General features: G+C 38.3%; 1 protein-coding gene and 5 non-coding genes across 6 annotated transcripts; all 6 read right to left on the minus strand.

Annotated features, from left to right (window-relative positions):
• Positions 1-1,033: 1,033 nt before the first annotated feature.
• Positions 1,034-9,192, minus strand: LOC147865332 (transcription initiation factor IIB-like). The gene is made up of 7 exons (XM_087318117.1): positions 8,707-9,192; positions 3,046-3,070; positions 2,674-2,803; positions 2,456-2,586; positions 2,274-2,362; positions 1,695-1,771; positions 1,034-1,298 (listed from the first exon to the last, which is right to left on the minus strand). Exons 1-7 carry the CDS (start codon positions 9,054-9,056, stop codon positions 1,165-1,167), a joined length of 936 nt encoding a protein of 311 aa, XP_087174243.1. The 5' UTR covers positions 9,057-9,192; the 3' UTR covers positions 1,034-1,164.
• Positions 9,193-16,484: 7,292 nt separating this feature from the next.
• On the minus strand, positions 16,485-16,556 carry TRNAH-GUG (transfer RNA histidin (anticodon GUG)). The gene has a single exon. It is a non-coding gene; the product is annotated as a tRNA-His (tRNA).
• A 758-nt stretch (positions 16,557-17,314) lies between these two features.
• TRNAH-GUG (transfer RNA histidin (anticodon GUG)) lies at positions 17,315-17,386 on the minus strand. The gene has a single exon. It is a non-coding gene; the product is annotated as a tRNA-His (tRNA).
• An 823-nt stretch (positions 17,387-18,209) lies between these two features.
• Positions 18,210-18,281, minus strand: TRNAH-GUG (transfer RNA histidin (anticodon GUG)). The gene has a single exon. It is a non-coding gene; the product is annotated as a tRNA-His (tRNA).
• Positions 18,282-19,039: 758 nt separating this feature from the next.
• On the minus strand, positions 19,040-19,111 carry TRNAH-GUG (transfer RNA histidin (anticodon GUG)). The gene has a single exon. It is a non-coding gene; the product is annotated as a tRNA-His (tRNA).
• A 758-nt stretch (positions 19,112-19,869) lies between these two features.
• On the minus strand, positions 19,870-19,941 carry TRNAH-GUG (transfer RNA histidin (anticodon GUG)). The gene has a single exon. It is a non-coding gene; the product is annotated as a tRNA-His (tRNA).
• Between the last annotated feature and the right edge of the window lie 3,450 nt (positions 19,942-23,391).

Consider the following 23,391-nt stretch of genomic DNA (forward strand, 5'->3'; position numbering starts at 1 on the left):
GAGACTTTGTGTTCAATTGTGTTGAGAACTTCCTCTAAGAAATTTATTTGTTGCACATGTTGTCAACATTTGACAAGCATCATTATTAGTATTTAGTACAACTGAGCGCAAGATGGAATTCCACCAATGGCAAAATTTGTCTCTCAATCACTATATGTTTGCACAAGCTTCAAAAACTCATAACTTGTTATCAAATGGACACAATAATAAATACCAATGACATCTCATATGAACGCATATTCTAGTTTAAAAGGCATTAAACGACATAATTGAGATTTCTCTCATGAATGCAGCAACATATAGAAGTGATGCCAAATAGCATTGTCAATGTGAGCTAAGCCTCTTCCTTTTTATCTTTTACATAATGACACTAGTAAAATCTACAATGTATGACCTAATATACTAGTTTATTAGCAAAGCAAATATTATATTACAGAATGGAAAAAGAAAATACAATATTGTGAAATGGAAACTCATACAAAATTACATCTCCAATCAAGAGCAATACATTTCCTAAATGTAACACATTTCAGGTTTCTCCCAATTTATAGCTACATCATTCAATGGGCAATAAAGACACTGCAGCTATTTAGTTTTTCCTCAAGCCAATACGTCCTAAGAAATGGAATAATTTCATATTCTTTAGCACATACAGGTATATACCAGAGTCGGCTTGATATATTTACTGGAATAACTAAGACCTTTCCTGTGCAAACCTGCATAAATATACGCTAAATGTGATATCGTTCATAGGTGCAGCCAGTTCCCCAAGGCATAGTTGGATTATTCGCCAAGGAAAGATTACCTGACCGATTTGGAGACTTTGTTCACGGCAACATCAAATATCCTCATTTTCAAAAGGATTCTTTAGAATCCATTCTAGGTAATACAATAGTGAACGTGAGATTTCTTTTTCACTCTATTCAAGGTATAATAAAGTAAAAGTTACAGAATAGTCTCTCTTTACAAAAACCATAAATAATTCTTGAAAGGATCTAAGAAAAAAGAAATTTCAGAATCTATGAAGTAAAACTCTCATCGCAAAATTTCTCATCACATAAAAAAAAGAAAAATTTTAAATGCTGTTATTTAACATTATCAATCAATTTTAACTATGGTGCAATGTAGCAATGAGTAACGATATGCGAGAGTCGGAAGGTTTCTTTAAGGAGAGCATAGATTCCTGAGATCCTCATTTTTGGCAAACCAATCTGGAACTATCCGGGCGGCATGAGGATAAAGATCCTTGTAAGAGTTTCTTATTGTTCCTTCTGCTACCCCCGTAACGCGAGAAATATCTATCACAACAATACTTCTGGTCAAATTTTCAATACTGAAGAGAGTGTATTTATTAGAAAGTTATACAAGAAATGTTTACATGTACAAAAGACAGTATTCTTGTCAAAATTTCAGTACTAAAAAGAGGCCATTTACTAGGAAGTAATTTTTTAATATTTATCTACAAAGGATAATTCTTATCAATACAAAAAAGAGTTTTAAGACTACATTTACTACAAAGTAACACAAGACATACCTATACAAATGACAATATTCTTGCTCAAAACTAATAAGAAAGTAACACAAGGAATATTGATATAAAGGGTGATCCTACTCAACACTAAAAGGTCTCCAAAGCTGATATTATTTAAGAGGGCCTTTTCCTAGAAAGCCAGAACATTCTTTTTTGGCTTTACCTTTCAGTGGTTTTTTGTCATCTGACAACTGTGATATCATATATATTGCAGCCGCAGCAATTGAAATTGGACTCCTCCTGTCAAACAACAAAAAATAAATAAAGAATAACTTTTAATTCCACATCAACAGAAGCTTCCTTCACTTGTTTCACAAAATGAGGAACACCTAACTCTACCTAAAATCACTTTAATTTTTCCAGAAGACTATCCTTTGAGTCAATCATAAATGTAAGCATTACTCGCGAAAACAATGTTCTTCAACAGTTTTCGTTCAGAACAGAAATAGAGAGAAATAAATTTTAATAAACAATAGAAATCATTACATCATACAGATCATTACACATGCAAATAGGAGTAAAAGGAAAAATCAAATTTCCAGTTTATTGGTAATGCTACTGCCCTTGATGATTGATGTTTAATCTCCTAAATTACTTACAGAGCTGTATACAGACGGTCTATATCATCCATCTCTCTCAGAACATAAACAAAATGGAGTACATACATATACAATGCGTGTATCAACAGAGCACAATACTTTCATTCAATTGAGATGTTAATATTGAAAACATGAATGCCTACCTAACGTCCAACTCCTCTGACTTCTTAACTGCTTCAGTTGCAGCTTTCACCGACTGGTGACTCATACCGAGATGGGAGCAAAATCTCCTCTGCAAACAGACAAGTTAAACATCGAATGATGATAAGAAATACCTCTCTATATTTTTTGAGCCAAAAAAAAAGGAAGGAACGCAAATATTGACCAAGAAATCTCCAGCATGGATTGTTCCCATTTCCATGGACTTCCCCATTTCTTCTTCCAACTGTTTGACGATAAATTCCTTCGCACGACCAATTTCCTTTTTAGAAGCACCATTGGCCACAGAGCATATTTCTGTCATTTCAAATCTACATTAGAATTTAGTATTTTAATTGAAACAAGAAAAAACTGGAAGGCATGGGCTGAAGAAAAAAGTTAAACCTTTGACAGTCCTAGGCTTATCCTCCTGGCGGCAGGCAATATACAGACAAGCAGCTAACATTGCATCTTGATTTCTCCCTCTGTTGGATTTAAGGTCCTCCACTTTCTTGTATATTTCATTTGCCCTATCCTATATATGCCAATGGGGGTAAACCAATCACAAGTAATTTTGGCATATAATGATTCCTGTCTAACCTATTCAAACAGATGTGACAATGAGCATAAGATCTCCATCAAGAACTGTGATTTATGGTTGGAAAAGAATCATGAGTAAATTTGTCATAAAACGATTACAATAGTGATTCAAGGCCAGGAGATTTGTTGATTACTATAATGCTTGTGATAATCGATAATAGAATGTCCAATAATCACCTTGATGGTTGAAACAAGACCTAACCTGCATATCAAACAGAAGACACGTGTAAATGATTCCATGAACTAACAAAATCCCCGAACCAAATACAACATAACCCAGACGATGCAAGAATGTTATAAACTGTCAAAGCAAAATGCATGTTGCTATGAAGTAGAAGTTGAAAATAGTTTTTATGGTACACCAACTAAGCCAGTAGTGGTTCCCCGTTTGTCCTGGAAATTAAAGGTTATTTTCTCTAAAATAACCATATTTAGGAAGTTTGCACCAGTGGGAATATGATGGACAATTTCTTTGTCCTAGGAGAGAATTCTCCTACCTTGGGGATGTACATGTTCCCATCAACATACTAGGGGGATTAAAGATTATTTATCTTTTACGTGCTAATCTCAATTATTCTCTAACTTACTAGTTATTATCCATGATCAAAGCTTAATGAGCCTGCAGCTCATAACATCTCGCAGATTAGTAGGTGAACATTTTGTATATGCATGAAATGCCTTTACCCCAATTCATGTCCACATCTTTAATAGAGCTACGGGGTATCCTTAGGGGTTGGATAGAGCACACCATTGTCTGCTCTTTAAGGTTAGGGATCACATGAAACATAACAACTATGTGAAAATCATGATTGGCCATTAACTTAATGATGGTGCCTCAGTTGTGTCAATAAGCACAGAATAGAACTAAAGTTATAATAAAAGCTCAAAAGAAGCTAAAGCGTTCTTATGAGATCCACAAATGTTCCAATTATGATATCATACATTATCATTTAAGAAAAAAGTATTTTCATTTTTCAACGACAAAGTTGGCAGGGTAATGGTTCAGATGGGTATGGCCTATGTGCACAACAAAAATTACTACTGCCCAAACTGTTGTACCCTTTCAAATGTTGTGATTGAGACCATACTTGCATAGCTCTTGATTGATTTGGAGTATTAGAAACAGAGAAAAATGCCTACAATTGACACTTATGTCATCAAATCAGTTAGCAAAACAAGGAGGCGATGGGCATCCCCTTGAATGCTCAAATACCTGAATGGTTTCAATCACATGGCATGAGTATACTCTATAGATGTACTAACCACATGCTGAGTCCAAATTGACATCCTCAAATTAGACATGGACAGAACATGAATCAGCCCCAAGGTCCACTTGCAAAGAAGTTGATTCATAATCAATCCCTATTTTAAATTTCATCTGACTTCTTCACATTAATTAGATACTGAGACATGCCAATTCTCACAACTTTGGAGGATGGTACCTACAAGTTGTGCCATCATGGGGTGGATTCAGAGGAACTTCATCTGATGTTTACACTGAAATAAAGAGAGGATATCATTGTCACTTCACAAAAGGAATTACACCACTCTCCAATGTAATGGAATACAAATAACAATTATGCGTGGGACTGACTGTCTTTTATGGAGATCAAAAGAAATAAAGAGAAATTGCTGAAACACGTTACAGCCACAAATCTTAGCCTTCTACCAAATTATCCCATTTCGACACATATCCACTAATACATCAATAAACATCAGGTGGCAACAGCTAGGCATTCAAAAGGGTGACTATAGATCGAGCACTAGCAATTTGTTACACATGAAGATCATATCCACTAGAACCACGATCTTGCAATCCATACCATCAATAAATGACAGTGAATAATATTCTTCGACAACTAATGTAAATATCAGCATTTTGATCATTGTTGTCGATGTGTTCATGCAGACGAAACCACATGGGGACCTAGAACATATGCGCTATACTATAAGTTAAATGATAGAGGAACCAAGAGAATGAACAAATATAGATATAAACTGAGAAACTGAAATGCATCATCATTAATAAATAAAGGATGTGTACAAAATCAGGCTATGGAAGGTGATTTTCTAGGAAAGAGAATGCAAAATTTCCATTTACATTTCTTAGATTAACTTCACCACCAAATGATCTCCTAGTAGTTATTGTATGGCTTTCTTAGAAGTTGGCTCATACAAGAAAGCAGAAGAAAATTGCAAATTTTGAAAACACGTCAGTAAACATACCCTCACGGTTGCAAACTGATTAAAATCAGCCAGTATACTATATTAGATCTTCTTTTTCCTTTCCTTATCATAGTTCCTTGGCTCAATCCTAATATTCCAAAAGACCTACTAGGAATATCTGCACTATATCTACTTTCATTTCTCATCATAATATCAACAGCGGCAGAATTAAGCAAAGATAGCTTAAAAGAGTGAGAGAGAAATGCACAAAATACTCAATACTATTTCAGAGCTGTTCCTTAAAAGGCTGCAATTCATGACCAGAAGTGAGGACTCAAAACTAACTCTTCTGCTCATAGGAAGATTCGGTGATGAATGGATTGAGGCATATCCATTTTACAAAAGGGATACTGAGTAGGAAAACAAGACATGGGGAAAGCAAATTTCTGTACCAATGCATTTATCTGATCAATATCGTCCTCACAGACCAAAGACCACTTGGAACGCACCCATGAAGCGGTCCTTAACTCACTTTTGATACAACATTGTGGTTCTTTACTAGATTCATCATGTATTTCTCTTTGATACATCATGTATGGGAAGTGTTCAAGAGAGCTTTGGTATCTGCCAAACCTTGAGATTAGATTTAGAGGTTGATCAAGGGTTTTACATTTTTTCGACCACTGTGTTTTAGGTAGGTTTGCACTGGCAACAGATCCTTTGTCTTCCCACAAGTGACAACCAATTTTCTGATGAATTAACACATCTTTTTATATGATTATCACGTGTGATTGAATAAACTTTCATGGGCAATATTACCTGTGGTATTTTTACATTGGTCAATGTCAATACTTGTACAAATAGTACAAAAATGGAAGATTATGGAGTTTTTTGATGTTTGGAACCCTTTATAGTGTCTCTTTTAATTGTCCCAAACTTCATTTTGACAAGTTTTCCAAAATTCAATAATATGACCATACGAGGTTGGAGTAAATGTTCTTGCATTATTAGTAGCTAGCTTTTAGTAGAGTGTTCTATAGATAATAGAGAGAAGTCTAATAGAGGCAAAAAATGTACAAATTTGTATGCTTCTCTTATAAAAGAACACGTGTGTATGCTTACCACCATTCAAATACAGTTGCTTAACTATTATTACACAAGGAGGGATTCACAATATCTGCACACACATGCTTCCTCATCAATAAACATGCATTACCTAGAGAGGAAGGTGTAGAATATCAAATCGATTCACAAGACTGGGTGATATGCTATGCCCCTTCCCCACTATAGACATGCAAGGGTGTAGAATATCAAATTGAAGAACACAAGCTGGGGCAACCAAATGAGAGAGAGAGAGAGAGTGATCAAAAAAGAAGAAAATATGAAAGCAAATTAAAGAAGAAGAGGAGCATGCTAATTACAAGAAAGAGAGAAAGGAGTAGGAAATATATTTTAAGGTTCCTAGGATACCACAATGGGCTACAAAAAACAACAAAAAAAAGTAAAAACATGTTAGTAAAAATGACCAAAAAAATGAGTGAAACAAAGAAAGAAAGAAAGATATATTAATGTCTTTTAAGAGGCCAAAATGGCAAATAAGACCAAACAAGAGAGTACATCTTAAGTGTTGTCTTGTCTTTGAAAGCAACAAATCAAAATAAAATAAATATTACTCAGTAAATATAAAAGTAAATAAGATAAAAAGAGACAAGGGAATCTGGTTTTTTGGCACATGTGAGATTCACAAGCTAAATATTATAACTTTTGTCTTTGAAAGATCTCTAGCATAGGTTGATCCAGAATGGAGAGGTCTCCGTAGCGAGGGAAGCACCTGCAATGGCAGGAGATAGTGGCCTTTATCTGTCGATGACAAGGGTGCTGAGGTCATGGTCCATGGGATTGGAGCATACATGCACGCCAAATTGCTATTGCCTGATCTATTGTAACCCCTTTGTTATGTCCTGGTCAGGAGCCCATTTGTGTATCCCTTGATTGACTTGTAGCATTAGTGGGAGTGATGGGGCTAAAGAGAGAGATGATGATGATGATATATTCACGACTATAGGGAACCAAAATCATTATAATGTGATCTTCCCAAGCCATGTCAGTGAGGGATTCTAAAATGGTAAAACAAAAAGAGAACAATTGTAATGTAAAAAAGCTTGTTTCATAATTGTGTTCTCTGCTCTTCCAAGAGTTTGGTTATGTGGTTGTGTTGGTGGGCCAAAGAGCATTCCTAGTGAGGTCAGCAATCATTCCAGCCTCATTAGGAGTTCTTGAAAGCTAGTACAACCTTGAAAATCATGCTGGATGTCTTCATATGTGAACAAAGAATTCCAAAATGACATGTTCTTCTGTTTTGAGTACGTTGAGGCAACATAAATCATACATTCTCTTTTTCTGCCCAATATTTAACCATCACTCAGTTTCTATTTTTTAAGCGTGTGAATATGTGATCATCAGTGTGATGACACAGCTTGCTTTGGGATGGATGTCCTGATGTGAACTTTGGCATCAGCAGTCCTTGAGTATTAATGAAACTGCAAATAATACTCAAAATAAGATCTACATTGGGTTGCCTACATTTCATGAGGGAATCTAATGTGGGTGGGTGAGTAAACATGGACAAGCTCTCCTGTTTGTGACATTGCGATTTCAAGACATTTTACTTATTTCAATATGTGCTAGAATTTTCTTTAGTATTTCATTCCATGAGCTTGCCCGAATACTGGCCCACCCCAACCTCAGTTACATTTGAGTGAGGCTCAAGTGGCACATGTTCTCATATTAATAGCATTGTGCTGTGCTAGCTTTCATTCTCCTAGACATGATGAGTAGGAGCCACTATGACCCATAGAACCAATTAACCAATCATTTATCGACAAGCATTGCCCAAACATCCATATAAAATAGTGAAAACAACCACTGCCCATGGTGCTAGTAAAAACCAGGCTTTACAACATTGACACATTTGCCACAATACAAAGAGTGAAAACGATAGCATTCCCAATTTTCTCTTAACAGAATCTTAATAACATTAACATTCACATTGACAAGTTTTCCACAGTGCAATGAATGAAAACAATAGCACTGCCCAGTTTCCTTTTACATGAATGGTTTTTTAATATTGACACAATGACTAAAAATAACTGCAATTCTCAATTTCTTCCTAAACAAACGGCTTTACAGCATTGAGAAAAAGACTGAAAACCATGGCACCTCCCGGTTTCCTCTGAGATGGAAAATTTTACAACATTGACACAAATACACAGGCTTGTCCAGGTTTATCCTAACAGAATGGTTTACAATATTTAAGCAAAGAGTGAAAATAACACTTCTTGTTGGGGGGACAAACTTCATGGGGAGGTCATGCATCTAAGTATTGCCTGCGAGCTTCATGCAAGGTTCCCCAAATTGGTCTACCCATCCAGGCCCGAATACCTTAAGGTATAAGAGATGTCCACTCTAACCAACTTGGCACCACCTTACAAAAAAATCTTCGCCCAATTTGCTCCCTAAAATAAAGGCTTTACCTACATTGACATTGAAACATTTTTTCCACAGTACAAAGGTGAAAATGAAAGTTTTTCCTTTAAATTAAAATGTTATTAAACTGAACAAAATGGAGAGAGAGATGGAGAGATGGAGAGAGTTTTCATCATCGAGACTAACCGATCAGCCATGATCGCGATGCCACGGAATGCTTGAATAAGCATCCGATCAGGATTTGAACTGCGGCTCTGCCACCGTCCGAGGGAGGGAAAATCTCCTTGGGAGCCATTGGTCTTGGAGATGACTGTCACGAGGCCACCATCTGTCAGGAGCGGGTTGGATGGACCGCCGACACGGACGGGGTCATTGTCAGCAGATTCATTAGCAAAAGTTCTCCATTCGGATGATTCATCAATTGACCGGGACTCTAGCACGAGCCCACATTCCCGGCACACCATGTCACCAGCAGCATGGTCAAGAACCATCTCTGTTGCTCGCTTGCACTCGGGGCACATTGGCTCACTGCCCATAGTTTCGACTTTAGGGTTTCTCTGTCAGGTAGCAAGGGTTGATCAGGATTCGGCCGATGGTTATTTCTTTGGATTGAACTTAGTTTCTGCTTCTCTCTCTCTCTCTCTCTCTCTCTCTCTCTCTCTCTCTCTCTCTGTGACTCTGTCTGTCTTTCTCTCCGGAGAACCTTCTGACTTATAATTAATACATACATACATACATACATACATACATACATACGCACATACATACATACATACACACACACACACACACACATACACACACACACACACACACACACACACACATCGACGTGTCTAACTATTACCAAATATTTATGAGGGCAAGCGGGAATCGCGGAGAGGGACGGTGCAGGTCACTAGATGAGGGCGCGTGCGATCTGCACCGTCCAATGTGGATGAAGAAAAAGCGCGAAAAGCGCACCATCATAAGTTCTCTTTTTGGGGAGCCCGTCTCACTAAAGAAGGAGCCTGATTCATTAGTTTGTGATGAGTATAAAGAGGTTTAGGGTGTAGGCATCTTCAACGAGGCGCACCACCTACTATCCTGTTGTCCGCGAGCACCTGTTGTCCTGCTGTCCAGAGGTATGTATCACCAGACTTTCTGGAGGTTATACCTTCGAGTTTTGTGTTTGAAATCATATTTTCCTCGCAACTGGAATCCATATTATTATTGACCTCCACTACATGCCAAAGTCAAAATCTTGATAAGATAATATGGAATCCATATTAATATGAAACAGAGTAAGAAGAAAAAGACCCGAACCTTCAATCATGTAATGCTTGGGTGGGTTGCACAAATTGGTGGTTTTTGAAGATGGCATGTGTTTTGTATAGATGGCTAGTCGGTCCAAGACCTTCATAGACTTTGTTGTGGATTGGGGTGAAACAATATCCTATGAAGGGAGGTATGGCCTGAATCATTTCCCAACTATATATTGTGTATAAATAGTGATGTTTGTGTGCTAACTTGAATAGGGTTTTTGTCAGAAAGGGTGCTAGCAAGGTTGTTAGGTACGGTACGGATACCATACGTATTTAACGTATTAATACCCATATAGTACCTCCCAATTTAAAAATACGTTAAATATGTTTTCTTAATATGTTAAATACTTATAAAATACGTATTTTACATATAGTACATTAAATACTTCTAGAATTTGAAAATTATTTACCTTTCTAAAAACTATCTATAATATTGTAAAAAACATCTATGTTTACACAATTTTGTGATGTACAATATAGTTATACATCCTAAAATGCATATAAGACATTTGAACATTTCACATCCTAAAATACGTGTAGTAATATGGATGTTGACATTCCCTTATTCTATAAATCAGTGTAAGTGTGTATCACGATGTTCTACTTCAAATTGTAATTATTTACAATTATGTCTTCATAGATCAAGGAATCATCTACGATTATCACACTCATGATAGGTTTCTCTTTTCTTCGTTTTCTTCTTCTTCTTCTTCTATCTATTGCGATTATCACACTCAGGATAGGTTTATGTCTTCATTTCTCTCTTCTTCTTCTTCTTCATCTTCTTCATCGTCGTCTCTTCTATTCTTCTTTCTTCCTTCCTTTGGCTTCTTTTTCACTAAAATCTCTTTTTACTTTTGCTTTTTGTTAGGGTTTTACTTACATTTTCTTTATAAATACATATTATACCAGTTTTTTTATAAATACGTTAAATACTGTATTGGACAAATGTACATGATATTTGACTGAACAACATCGAGGTATAGTACGTACTATACAAATGATGAGGTACTATACGTATTTAAACGTTAAATACGGGTACGTAAACAACCATGGGTGCTAGGTGCCCCAAATCCAACGATATGGATGTTGAATACATCATTACTGAAGACTCGAACATGGATACGAACCCCATACATGACGTGGGGTCAGGTGTTGAAGATATCAAACTAAATGATGCGTTGATGTACTTTCTTGTAATCATTATTGAAGAAGTATATATTGGGTTTTTCTAATGCAAATGTCACACCATTGTTGTAGTGGACCCTATGTCCCTCTTCAAGTGTGGAAGAGACTGGACAGGTATCAAATGTCGCACATGTATCGTTGGAGATTCGTGTAGAAAAGAGGTATGATGGTTTCGCAAAAAAGCTAACATGGAGGCTCACTTACAGAAGGCACATGGCATCCGTGTAATACTGCCTTAGGGGCTAAAGATAGAAGAAGAAGAGCAATCGACCTCCATGAGGAGCACAACCACGTCATTCTTCAACCACTATGAAAGACAATGATCAATAAAGCGTTTTTTGGATCCGAAGCTAAAGTACAACAGATCATGCCAATCACACATGAGGAAGTTGAGGACAAGAGCGATTAAGATCTTCAAAGCCACTCCAGACGCACTTCGAACATCCAAGGAGGCCGTTTTCATTGCCCAATTCGTCAGCCAAGAGATAGCCAGGTATGACGGGGGGAAGGAGCATAGGATGGCAAAATTGAAGTTCAAGATTGCGGCTACGTTTAAAGCTTATGTAAGTATGGTTTATGATTATGTGTGCATCTTATGTGAGTCTAAATCCAGTGTGTGAATGATTATGTGTGAATCTTATGTATGAATTTCAGTGTATGAATCATGGGCTTCCCATGCCAGAAGATGAGGCACATGTCGAGATCGATGGTGGTCAAGACCAACTATTAGAATCAACAACCAAACAACCAAGGAGGCCTAAAATCCAAATCCGCAAGAAAAAAGTGGACCCTGGTAAATTGTTGTTCATTACATCATCTGACACAGATGAGGGTGCAGACATTGGGATTGTCTTTGTTGGTCCTGGGACAATCACGAAAACATGGGATAACACAACAAGAAATAAGTTCACTACATATGCCGTTATGGTGGGGGCATGAGATCAATAGTACACTTCATGTTTTTTTTGTAGTTACTAATCTGGCCTAATAAACAAGTTTCAGGTGGCTTGACGACGACTAGATCTAGCGGTCTTTTTAATGGAGGTAGAACTATGTTCGTTGTGCACTATAGGGGAGATGGCATCCACATGGATGATGACCCTCTTCCACTTATGGATGGAGTACTCGCTGCCCCCCGAGATCAACAAGCAGTTTCATATTGTGGATCCACTGTGGATACAGCTAGAAGGCCAAAGTGATAAGGTAGAAGACATACTCACTCAGGTCCCTGAACGGGAATATGTCTTCATTCCAATATTGCACTCAAGGCAATGGGTACTTTGCGAAAGACTCCTACAGGTCTTGATGCCAAGGTGAGGAGCCCAATTGTTTTTTGCGATCAACTAAATAATCATCCGACTACCGACATGAAGACATTGGGTGATTTGGATGTACGACATATCTCTAGCGCCACACACACGACCATTGCATCATCAACAAGGAGCGGTTTCATGTATTGCATATCCCAACCCAACCTAATGGGACAAATTGTGGGTATTACGTTGTCGCGTTGTTACGCGCGTGCGTGTAGAAGGGGCGGGACCACGGGGGTCTTGGACTAGGGAGTGGAGGAGAAAGAATAAGACACAAAAAGGAAGCTTAGCTCAAGAGGAGGTGAGAAAGAATAAGACAATAACGTAGAATAGATGGGCAAGATGCTCAACAAGTTAGCTTAAGGAAACACAAACGCTTTACAATGGTGGCCGCCATGGCCGCACCAAACGACTATATCAAAAACCCTAAAGGAAAACCCAAGAAGAAAACCCTAACCGAAACCCTAAAACCGAATAGGAAACCCTCGACCTAAGTGGTATGCCTCTCTCCCTCAAAATAGGCAACCTCTCATAAGTGACCCCTCCCTTCCTTTTATAGCCCAAAGAGGGAGGGACCTTACAATGTGGGATAGAATTTCCCCTCTTATTTCTATACACCATTTCCTAGTATACATGTGCACATGGTGCACACCATCGATTTGCCTATTCCACCCCGGTTTCCGCCTATGGACGAAAATCTTCACGACAACGTGATGCAAACCATTCAAATGTTGGTCGAGGAGTTCATTCAAGGATTTGAGTCCGATCAATTTGTAAGTATTTATGAGAATTGAATTTGAGCATTTGTTTTTGTAAGGGCTTAGGTTGATGGCATCTTGTGGTGTAGGGTAAGGAGCAATGGTTTGGATTTGAAGACGTGGAGTTCCTTCGGAAAATCATGGCAAAATGGTCACGAAGGACTCTAGGCTTAGGGTTATTTTAATCACTACTTTGTAACATCAAACATATGATCTCAATGTACTATCTCATGTGGATTGCCAACTTTTTTGTAATATCAAATCAATATTTGAATCTCATTTTGGTTGTATATGACTCAATGTGGACTCTATCTGAATCTCATTTTGTAATATCAAATCAATATTTGAATCTCATTTTGGTTGTATATGACTCAATTTGATGAACATTCTGGTTGTGACACTTATTATTTGAATCTCATTCTGGTTGTGAGTCTTATTATTTGAATCTCATTCTGGTTGTATATGACTCAATTTGAATCTCATTTTGGTTAGTGTGTGACTCAATGTGAATCTTATTCCAAAGCAATGTACAATAATGCAATACTAGTCAATAATGGAGAAGGTATCAAAAGCAATGTACAATAATGCAATACTAGTCAATAATGGAGAAGGTAGACAAAGCAATGTACAACAATGTTATAGGAGGGAGCCCGACTGATTAATGAGGAGCCTGACTCATTAATAGTCAAGTGCCCAACTACGTTGTTGTGTTATTTTTCACGCGCAGGAGAAGCCAAGGCGGGACTGCGGGGGTCCTGAACCAAGGAACAACCGAACAGAGGGAGTGTTGGGGACAAGGCGGTCAATGTGGAAGTGCAAGCAACATTCGTGATGAAGAAGAACATGTGTATGCATGAGCAAGATAGACACAGAGGGAGAGAGAGAGAGAGAGAGAGAGGCACAAAGGAAACGTTATATTCCAATAGCAACTGTTACAAATGACAACCAACCTTCACTAAAGGTTACAAAGTCACTTTATATAGTGACTATCCTAGGCCAACTGCCCTTTATGCTATTTACAGAAATGGCCCAAACTTGGGGTGTCCAAAGGGACAATGTGAATACGGCCATTATTCACTCGTATTCGACACTCCCCCATAATGGGCATATACATGGGTTATCTAAAGAATTACAAGTATATATACAAGGTTTATCGGACAAATCGGTTTTGTTAGAGTCGGCAAGATCCAAAGACAAAGGACCGAACCGGTCGGGTCGGAAGAGCTGAAGCCGATCCTTAGAGAACTGATGTCGGTGGTCCGAAACCATCCTGTGCTATGCGTCCAACTTTAATCGGACCGATTTTTCGTTATGCCCATCTGGTGCCAAAGGGAGCGGAAATGATCCGCCGAAAGACACTTGGTCATTCCATGTGCGACATTATCGGTTGTGGATATCTTCTCGAGACCGATTTTCCTTGAAATGACACAGTCCCAAACGAAGTGATATCGAACGTCGATATGCTTAGAGGTGTTGTGGTGAACCGGATTTTTTGACAAAGCAATAACACCCTAACTATCGTTGTAGACAACTGGAGCCGAGTCGGAGTCGACCTGTCGAAACGTGTGCGCCAGCCGACCGAGCCATAAAGCTTCTTTTGCCGCGTCAGACGCAGCTTCATATTCCGCTTTGATCGTTGAGGTGGTTGTGCACTCCTGAAGTTTTGACTTCCACGAGATTGCTCCATTGCCAAATTTGAAACAATATCCGGTTGTTGATTTTCGACTGTCCACACAGTCGGCGAAGTCCGAGTCGGTGTAACCGACTACGCCTGAGGTTGAGTTTGGGCCGAAAAGAATGTCGTGGTCTTTTGTGCCAGTTAGATATCTGAACACATGCTTGACTGCGTTCCAGTGCAATCGTCCGTGGTTGTGCATGAATCTGCTGACGACTCCTACGACGTGAGAAATATCAGGCCGTGTCGCGACCATCGCGTACATGAGGGAGCCGACTACCGGTGCATATGGTATCGACTTCATATCTTCCCCCTCCAGACCGGATGTCGGGCAGTCTCGTTGAGATAGCCGAAGGTTGATGGGGTTGAAGCAGACATGGCCGAGTGCATGTTGAAGCGTTCCAAGACACGTCCGATGTAGTCGGTTTGAGACAAGAGAAGTTGTCGTGTATCGCGATGCCGACTAATCTTCATACCGAGTATGTGTCTTACCGAACCGAGGTCCTTCATGGCAAACTTCAACCGCAATTTCCGAACAAGTTCGGTGAGCTCTCTCACATGCCGACTGGAGAGTAGCATGTCGTCCACATAGATGATGAGGAAGACGGGAGACCCGTCTTGAGTTGTTTTGGTGAAGAGACAGTGGTCCTCATCGCTCTTTGAGAAGCCGAACAATTGGATGAAGTCGTCGAACTTCTTGTACCACTGTCGGGGTACCTGTTTCAGGCCATAGAGACTCTTCCTGAGTCGGCAGACTAGATGTTCCTGGTCGGATGCCACAAAGCCTTTCAGCTGCTCCATATAGATTTCCTCTTGTAGGTCACCGTGGAGAAATGTCGTTTTTACATCTAGCTGAATTAGCTCCAAGTTGTCGGCGGCCACGACGCCGAGCATGAAACGGAGGGTCGTCATTTTCACCATTAGTGAAAAGATTTCATCGAAGTCGAGCCATATTCTTATCTAAATCCCTTCGCAACTAATCTGGCCTTATAGTTTGGGTTGGTCAAGTCGGACGTCTCTTTTAGTCGATAGACCCAATTACATGGAAGAGTGAGTCGATTCTTCGGTAATTCGACCAAGTCCCAAGTCTTGTTTGCCCGAATGGAGTGCATTTCCGACTCTATCGCCAGATGCCATGTGGCTGAATCGGCAGCTGCCGATGCTTCTTGTTAAGACGTCGGTTCGCCGACGTCGGTAAAGAACATTCCGGGAGACTACTTCTTCGGAGGTTACGACAGTCTCTCGGATCTGCGAGGTATGACTGGACTTCCTCTCTCACGTGAATAAATTCATGTACGCAATCTATATAATATATGAGCCAAGTCTCTATCAAGATATGGACAAATTCATGTGCAAATTCTATATAAAATATGAGCCAACATTGCACAACATCATTGTGTTATGTGCAACATGTAAAGCAATGATATGCCAACTTCATACCCTGCCCAATTAAAAATCCAACAGTTTTTAGAATTGAATATATACTAAATTTCGATGTGCTTAATGGGATTCAAGCCCAAGTCTCCACCGCGACAACGTAAAATTCAAACCATTGACTCGATTTCTTTGCTCAAATGAATTATTATGGTTGTTTGCATATGCACACACATATTCATGTACACATTCTATACGTGATATGAGTTAAGTACCTGCGCCATCAATGTATAATGCCAAGTTCATTTCTTGCATTCATTGGGAGTCTAAGAATTTTCACAAGAATGTAACATGTGGTTGTTGGGATTCGAGCCCAAGTCTCCACGGCCACAACGTGGAATTCTAACCACTAAACTACAACCACTCAATGTTTTTAGATGGAAAAGAATCATTCTTGGGGACTAGTTTCCTGCTTAAAATAATTTGTTATGGTTCATGGGATTTGCCGTTAATTCGCATCCATTTGGAGTCTAAGAATTTTTGCAAGTATATATGGTGTGGTTGCTGAGATTCGAGCCCAAGTCTCCACGGCCACAACGTGGAATTCTAACCACTAAACTACAACCACGAAGTTTGTCATATTTAATTGGAACTAAATCTCCACAACTGTAACATGGATTTCTAACCACTGAATTCGCATGTTGCCTTCATACACTCTATATATCATATGAGGCAAGTCTTGATAAAGGCATCCAGAAATATGGAATTCTAATCACTCAGTCTTGACTTCCTCTCTCACGTGAATAAATTCATGTACGCAATCTATATAATATATGAGCCAAATCTCTATCAAGATATGGACAAATTCATGTGCAAATTCTATATAAAATATGAGCCAACATTGCACAACATCATTGTGTTATGTGCAACATGTAAAGCAATGATATGCCAACTTCATACCCTGCCCAATTAAAAATACAACAGTTTTCACAAGTGAATATATACTAAATTTCGGTGTGCTTAATGGGATTCAAGCCCAAGTCTCCACTGCGACAACGTAAAATTCAAACCATTGACCGGATTTCTTTGCGCAAATGAATTATTCTTGCGCCATCAATGTATAATGCCAAGTTCATTTCTTGCATTCATTGGGAGTCTAAGAATTTTCACAAGAATGTAACATGTGGTTGCTGGGATTCGAGCCCAAGTCTCCACGGCCACAACGTGGAATTCTAACCACTAAACTACAACCACTCAATGTTTTTAGATGGAAAGGAATCATTCTTGGGGACTAGTTTCCTGCTTAAAATAATTTGTTACGGTTCATGGGATTTGCCGTTAACTCGCATCCATTTGGAGTCTAAGAATTTTTGCAAGTATATATGGTGTGGTTGCTGAGATTCGAGCCCAAGTATCCACGGCCACAACGTGGAATTCTAACCACTACACTACAACCACGAAGTTTGTCGTATTTAATTGGAACTAAATCTCCACAACCGCAGCATGGATTTCTAACCACTGAATTCGCATGTTGCCTTCATACACTCTATATAACATATGAGGCAAGTCTTGATAAAGGCATTGACAAATATGGAATTCTAATCACTAAGTCTTGACTTCCTCTCTCACGTGAATAAATTCATGTATGCAATCTATATAATATATGAGCCAAGTCTCCATAAAGCCGTGGACAAATTCATGTGCAAATTCTATATAAAATATGAGCCAACATTGCACAACATCATTGTGTTATTGTGCAACATGTAAAGCAATGATATGCCAACTTCATACCCTGCCCAATTCAAAATCCAACAGTTTTTAGAATTGAATATATACTAAATTTCGATGTGCTTAATGGGATTCAAGCCCAAGTCTCCACCGCGACAACGTAAAATTCAAACCATTGACTCGATTTCTTTGCTCAAATGAATTATTATGGTTGTTTGCATATGCACACACATATTCATGTACACATTCTATACGTGATATGAGTTAAGTACCTGCGCCATCAATGTATAATGCCAAGTTCATTTCTTGCATTCATTGGGAGTCTAAGAATTTTCACAAGAATGTAACATGTGGTTGTTGGGATTCGAGCCCAAGTCTCCACGGCCACAACGTGGAATTCTAACCACTAAACTACAACCACTCAATGTTTTTAGATGGAAAAGAATCATTCTTGGGGACTAGTTTCCTGCTTAAAATAATTTGTTATGGTTCATGGGATTTGCCGTTAATTCGCATCCATTTGGAGTCTAAGAATTTTTGCAAGTATATATGGTGTGGTTGCTGAGATTCGAGCCCAAGTCTCCACGGCCACAACGTGGAATTCTAACCACTAAACTACAACCACGAAGTTTGTCATATTTAATTGGAACTAAATCTCCACAACTGTAACATGGATTTCTAACCACTGAATTCGCATGTTGCCTTCATACACTCTATATATCATATGAGGCAAGTCTTGATAAAGGCATCCAGAAATATGGAATTCTAATCACTCAGTCTTGACTTCCTCTCTCACGTGAATAAATTCATGTACGCAATCTATATAATATATGAGCCAAATCTCTATCAAGATATGGACAAATTCATGTGCAAATTCTATATAAAATATGAGCCAACATTGCACAACATCATTGTGTTATGTGCAACATGTAAAGCAATGATATGCCAACTTCATACCCTGCCCAATTAAAAATACAACAGTTTTCACAAGTGAATATATACTAAATTTCGGTGTGCTTAATGGGATTCAAGCCCAAGTCTCCACTGCGACAACGTAAAATTCAAACCATTGACCGGATTTCTTTGCGCAAATGAATTATTCTTGCGCCATCAATGTATAATGCCAAGTTCATTTCTTGCATTCATTGGGAGTCTAAGAATTTTCACAAGAATGTAACATGTGGTTGCTGGGATTCGAGCCCAAGTCTCCACGGCCACAACGTGGAATTCTAACCACTAAACTACAACCACTCAATGTTTTTAGATGGAAAGGAATCATTCTTGGGGACTAGTTTCCTGCTTAAAATAATTTGTTACGGTTCATGGGATTTGCTGTTAATTCGCATCCATTTGGAGTCTAAGAATTTTTGCAAGTATATATGGTGTGGTTGCTGAGATTCGAGCCCAAGTCTCCACGGCCACAACGTGGAATTCTAACCACTAAACTACAACCACGAAGTTTGTCATATTTAATTGGAACTAAATCTCCACAACTGTAACATGGATTTCTAACCACTGAATTCGCATGTTGCCTTCATACACTCTATATATCATATGAGGCAAGTCTTGATAAAGGCATCCAGAAATATGGAATTCTAATCACTCAGTCTTGACTTCCTCTCTCACGTGAATAAATTCATGTACGCAATCTATATAATATATGAGCCAAATCTCTATCAAGATATGGACAAATTCATGTGCAAATTCTATATAAAATATGAGCCAACATTGCACAACATCATTGTGTTATGTGCAACATGTAAAGCAATGATATGCCAACTTCATACCCTGCCCAATTAAAAATACAACAGTTTTCACAAGTGAATATATACTAAATTTCGGTGTGCTTAATGGGATTCAAGCCCAAGTCTCCACTGCGACAACGTAAAATTCAAACCATTGATCGGATTTCTTTGCGCAAATGAATTATTCTTGCGCCATCAATGTATAATGCCAAGTTCATTTCTTGCATTCATTGGGAGTCTAAGAATTTTCACAAGAATGTAACATGTGGTTGCTGGGATTCGAGCCCAAGTCTCCACGGCCACAACGTGGAATTCTAACCACTAAACTACAACCACTCAATGTTTTTAGATGGAAAGGAATCATTCTTGGGGACTAGTTTCCTGCTTAAAATAATTTGTTACGGTTCATGGGATTTGCCGTTAACTCGCATCCATTTGGAGTCTAAGAATTTTTGCAAGTATATATGGTGTGGTTGCTGAGATTCGAGCCCAAGTCTCCACGGCCACAACGTGGAATTCTAACCACTAAACTACAACCACGAAGTTTGTCGTATTTAATTCGAACTAAATCTCCACAACCGCAGCATGGATTTCTAACCACTGAATTCGCATGTTGCCTTCATACACTCTATATAACATATGAGGCAAGTCTTGATAAAGGCATTGACAAATATGGAATTCTAATCACTAAGTCTTGACTTCCTCTCTCACGTGAATAAATTCATGTATGCAATCTATATAATATATGAGCCAAGTCTCCATAAAGCCGTGGACAAATTCATGTGCAAATTCTATATAAAATATGAGCCAACATTGCACAACATCATTGTGTTATGTGCAACATGTAAAGCAATGATATGCCAACTTCATACCCTGCCCAATTCAAAATCCAACAGTTTTCACAAGTGAATATATACTTGCTCAAATGAATTATTATGATTGTTTGTATATGCACACAGATATTCATGTACACATTCTATACGTGATATGAGTCAAGTACCTGCGCCATCAATGTTTAATGCCAAGTTCATTTCTTGTCAAGCTTAGGTTTCTACGACCACAACGTGGAATTCTAAGCACTAAATTAGAAGCACTGAATGTTCTTAGATGGAAAAGAATCATTGTTGGGGAGTAGTTTCATCGTCAAAATAAATTCTTACGTCTCTTGGGATTTGCAGCTAGCTTCATATCTCGCATCCATTTGGAGTCTAAGAATTTTTACAAGTAGATTGGGTGTGGTTTCTGGGATTCAAGCCCAGGTATCCATGGCCACAACATGCAATTCTCACCAATAAACTATAACCACGGAGTTTGTCATAATAAATTGGAATTAAATCTCCACAACCGCAACATGGAGTTCTAACCACTGAGTACTGAGTTCGCAGGTTGCATTTATAAATTCATAGATACACTCTATATAACATATGAGGCAAGTCTCGATAAAGGCATCCACAAATATGGAATTCTAATCACTAAGTCTTAACTTCCTCTCTCACGTGAATAAATTGATGTAGGCAATTTATATAATATATGAGCCATGTCTTCATAAAGCGATGGACAAATTCATGTGCACATTCTACATGAAATCTGAGCTAAAATTTCACAACATCATTGTGTAATGTGCAACATGTAAAGCAATGATATGCCAACTTCCTACCATGCTCAATTCAAAATCCAACAGTTTTCACAAGTCAATATAGACTGAATTTCAGTGTGCTTAATAGAATTCAAGCCCCAGTCTCCATCGTTACAACTATGAATTCTAACCATTGACTCGATTTTTTTGCTCAAATGAATTATTATGGTTGTTTGCATTTGCACACACATATTCATTTACACATTCTATACGTAATATGAGTCAAGTATGCGACAGAAATGTATAATGCCAAGTTCATTTCTTGTTGAGCGTATATCTCCACGGCCACAACGTGCAATTCTAACCAATATACTACAACTACTGAATGTTCTTAAATTGAAAAGAGTCATTGTGGGGCACTAGTTTCGTGCTCAAAATAAATTGTTACAGTTATTGAGATTTGCAAGTAGCTTACTATCTCGCATCCATTGGGTCCTAGGATTCGAGCCAAGGTCACCCTGGCCTCAACGTGGAATTCTAACCACTAAACTACAACCACGGAGTTTGTCATATCAAATTGGAACTTCTTCTCTCATGTGTATAAATTCATGTACACAATCTATATGATATATAAACCAGGTCTCCATAAAGCCATGGACAAATTCATGTGCATGTTCTATATGAAATCTGAGAGAAGATTGCACAACATCATTGTGTAATGTAGAACATGTAAAGCAATGATATGCCAACTTCATACCCTGCCCAATTCAAAATCCAACAATTCTCACAAGTCAATATAAACTGAATTTCGATGTGCTTAATAGAATTCAAGCCCAAGTCTCCACCGTGACGACGTGGAATTCTAACCATTGACTCGATTTTTTTGCTCAAATTAATTTTTATGGTTGTTTGCATTTGCACACACAAATTTATGTACACATTCTATAAGTAATTTATGAGTGAAGTACTTGTGACATCAATGTATAATGCAAAGTTCATTTCTTATTGAGCGTAGGTCTCCACGGCCACAACGTGGAATTCTAACCAATCTATATGACACATGAGCTAGGTCTCCATAAAGCCATCGACAAATTCATGTGCACATTCTATATGAAATCCAAGCGAAGATTGCTCAACATCATTGTGTAATGTGCAACATGTAAAGCAATGATATGCCAACTTCATACCCTAGTTAATTCAAAATCCAAAAGTTTTTAGAAGTGAATAGAGGCTGAATTTCGGTGTGCTTAATGGGATTCAAGCCCAAGTCTCCACCGTGACAACGTGGAATTCTAACCATTTACTCGATTTTTTTGCTCAAATTAATTATTATGGTTGTTTGCATTTGCACACACAAATTCATGTACACATTCTATACGTAATATGAGTCAAGTACCTACGACATCAATGTATAATGCAAAGTTCATTTCTTGTTGAGCGTAGGTCTCCACGACCACAATGTGTACTAAACTATAACTACCGAATGTTCTTAAATTGAAATGAATCATTGTTGGGGACTAGTTTCGTGCTCAAAGTAAGTTGTTACGATTCTTGGGATTTGTAGGTAGCTTAGTATCTCACATCCATTGGGAGTCTAAGAATTTTCACAAGAATGTATAGTGTGGTTGTTGGGTTTCGAGCTTAGGTCTCCACGACCATAACATGGAATTCTAACCACTTAACTTTAACCATGGAATTTGTCATTTTAAATTGGAACTAAATCTCCACAACCGTAACATGGAGCTCTAACCATTGAGTGTTAAGTTCCCATGTTGCATTCATAAATTCATATATACACTCTATATAAGATATGAGGCAAGTCTCCATAAAGGCATCCACAAATATGGAATTCTAATCACTAAGTCTTGACTCCCTCTCTCACGTGAATAAATTCATATACACAATCTATATGATACATGAACCAGGTTTCCATAAAGCCATGGACAAATTCATGTGCACATTCTATATGAAATCTGAGCCAAGATTGCACAACATCATGGTGTTATGTGCAACATGTCAAGCAATAATATAACAACTTCATACCCTGACCAATTCAAAATCCAACAGTTTTCACGAGTGAATATAGACTGAATTTCGGTGTGCTTAATGTGATTCAAGCCCAAGTCTCGGCCGCGACGACGTGGAACTCTTACCATTAACTTGATTTTTTTGCTCAAATGAATTATTATGGTACACATTCTATACATAAT

This window comes from Azolla caroliniana, unplaced genomic scaffold, assembly GCF_043228905.1.
Source record: "Azolla caroliniana isolate FFs.n. ecotype wild unplaced genomic scaffold, voAzoCaro1.0.p SCAF_4, whole genome shotgun sequence".
NCBI lineage: Eukaryota > Viridiplantae > Streptophyta > Polypodiopsida > Salviniales > Salviniaceae > Azolla > Azolla caroliniana.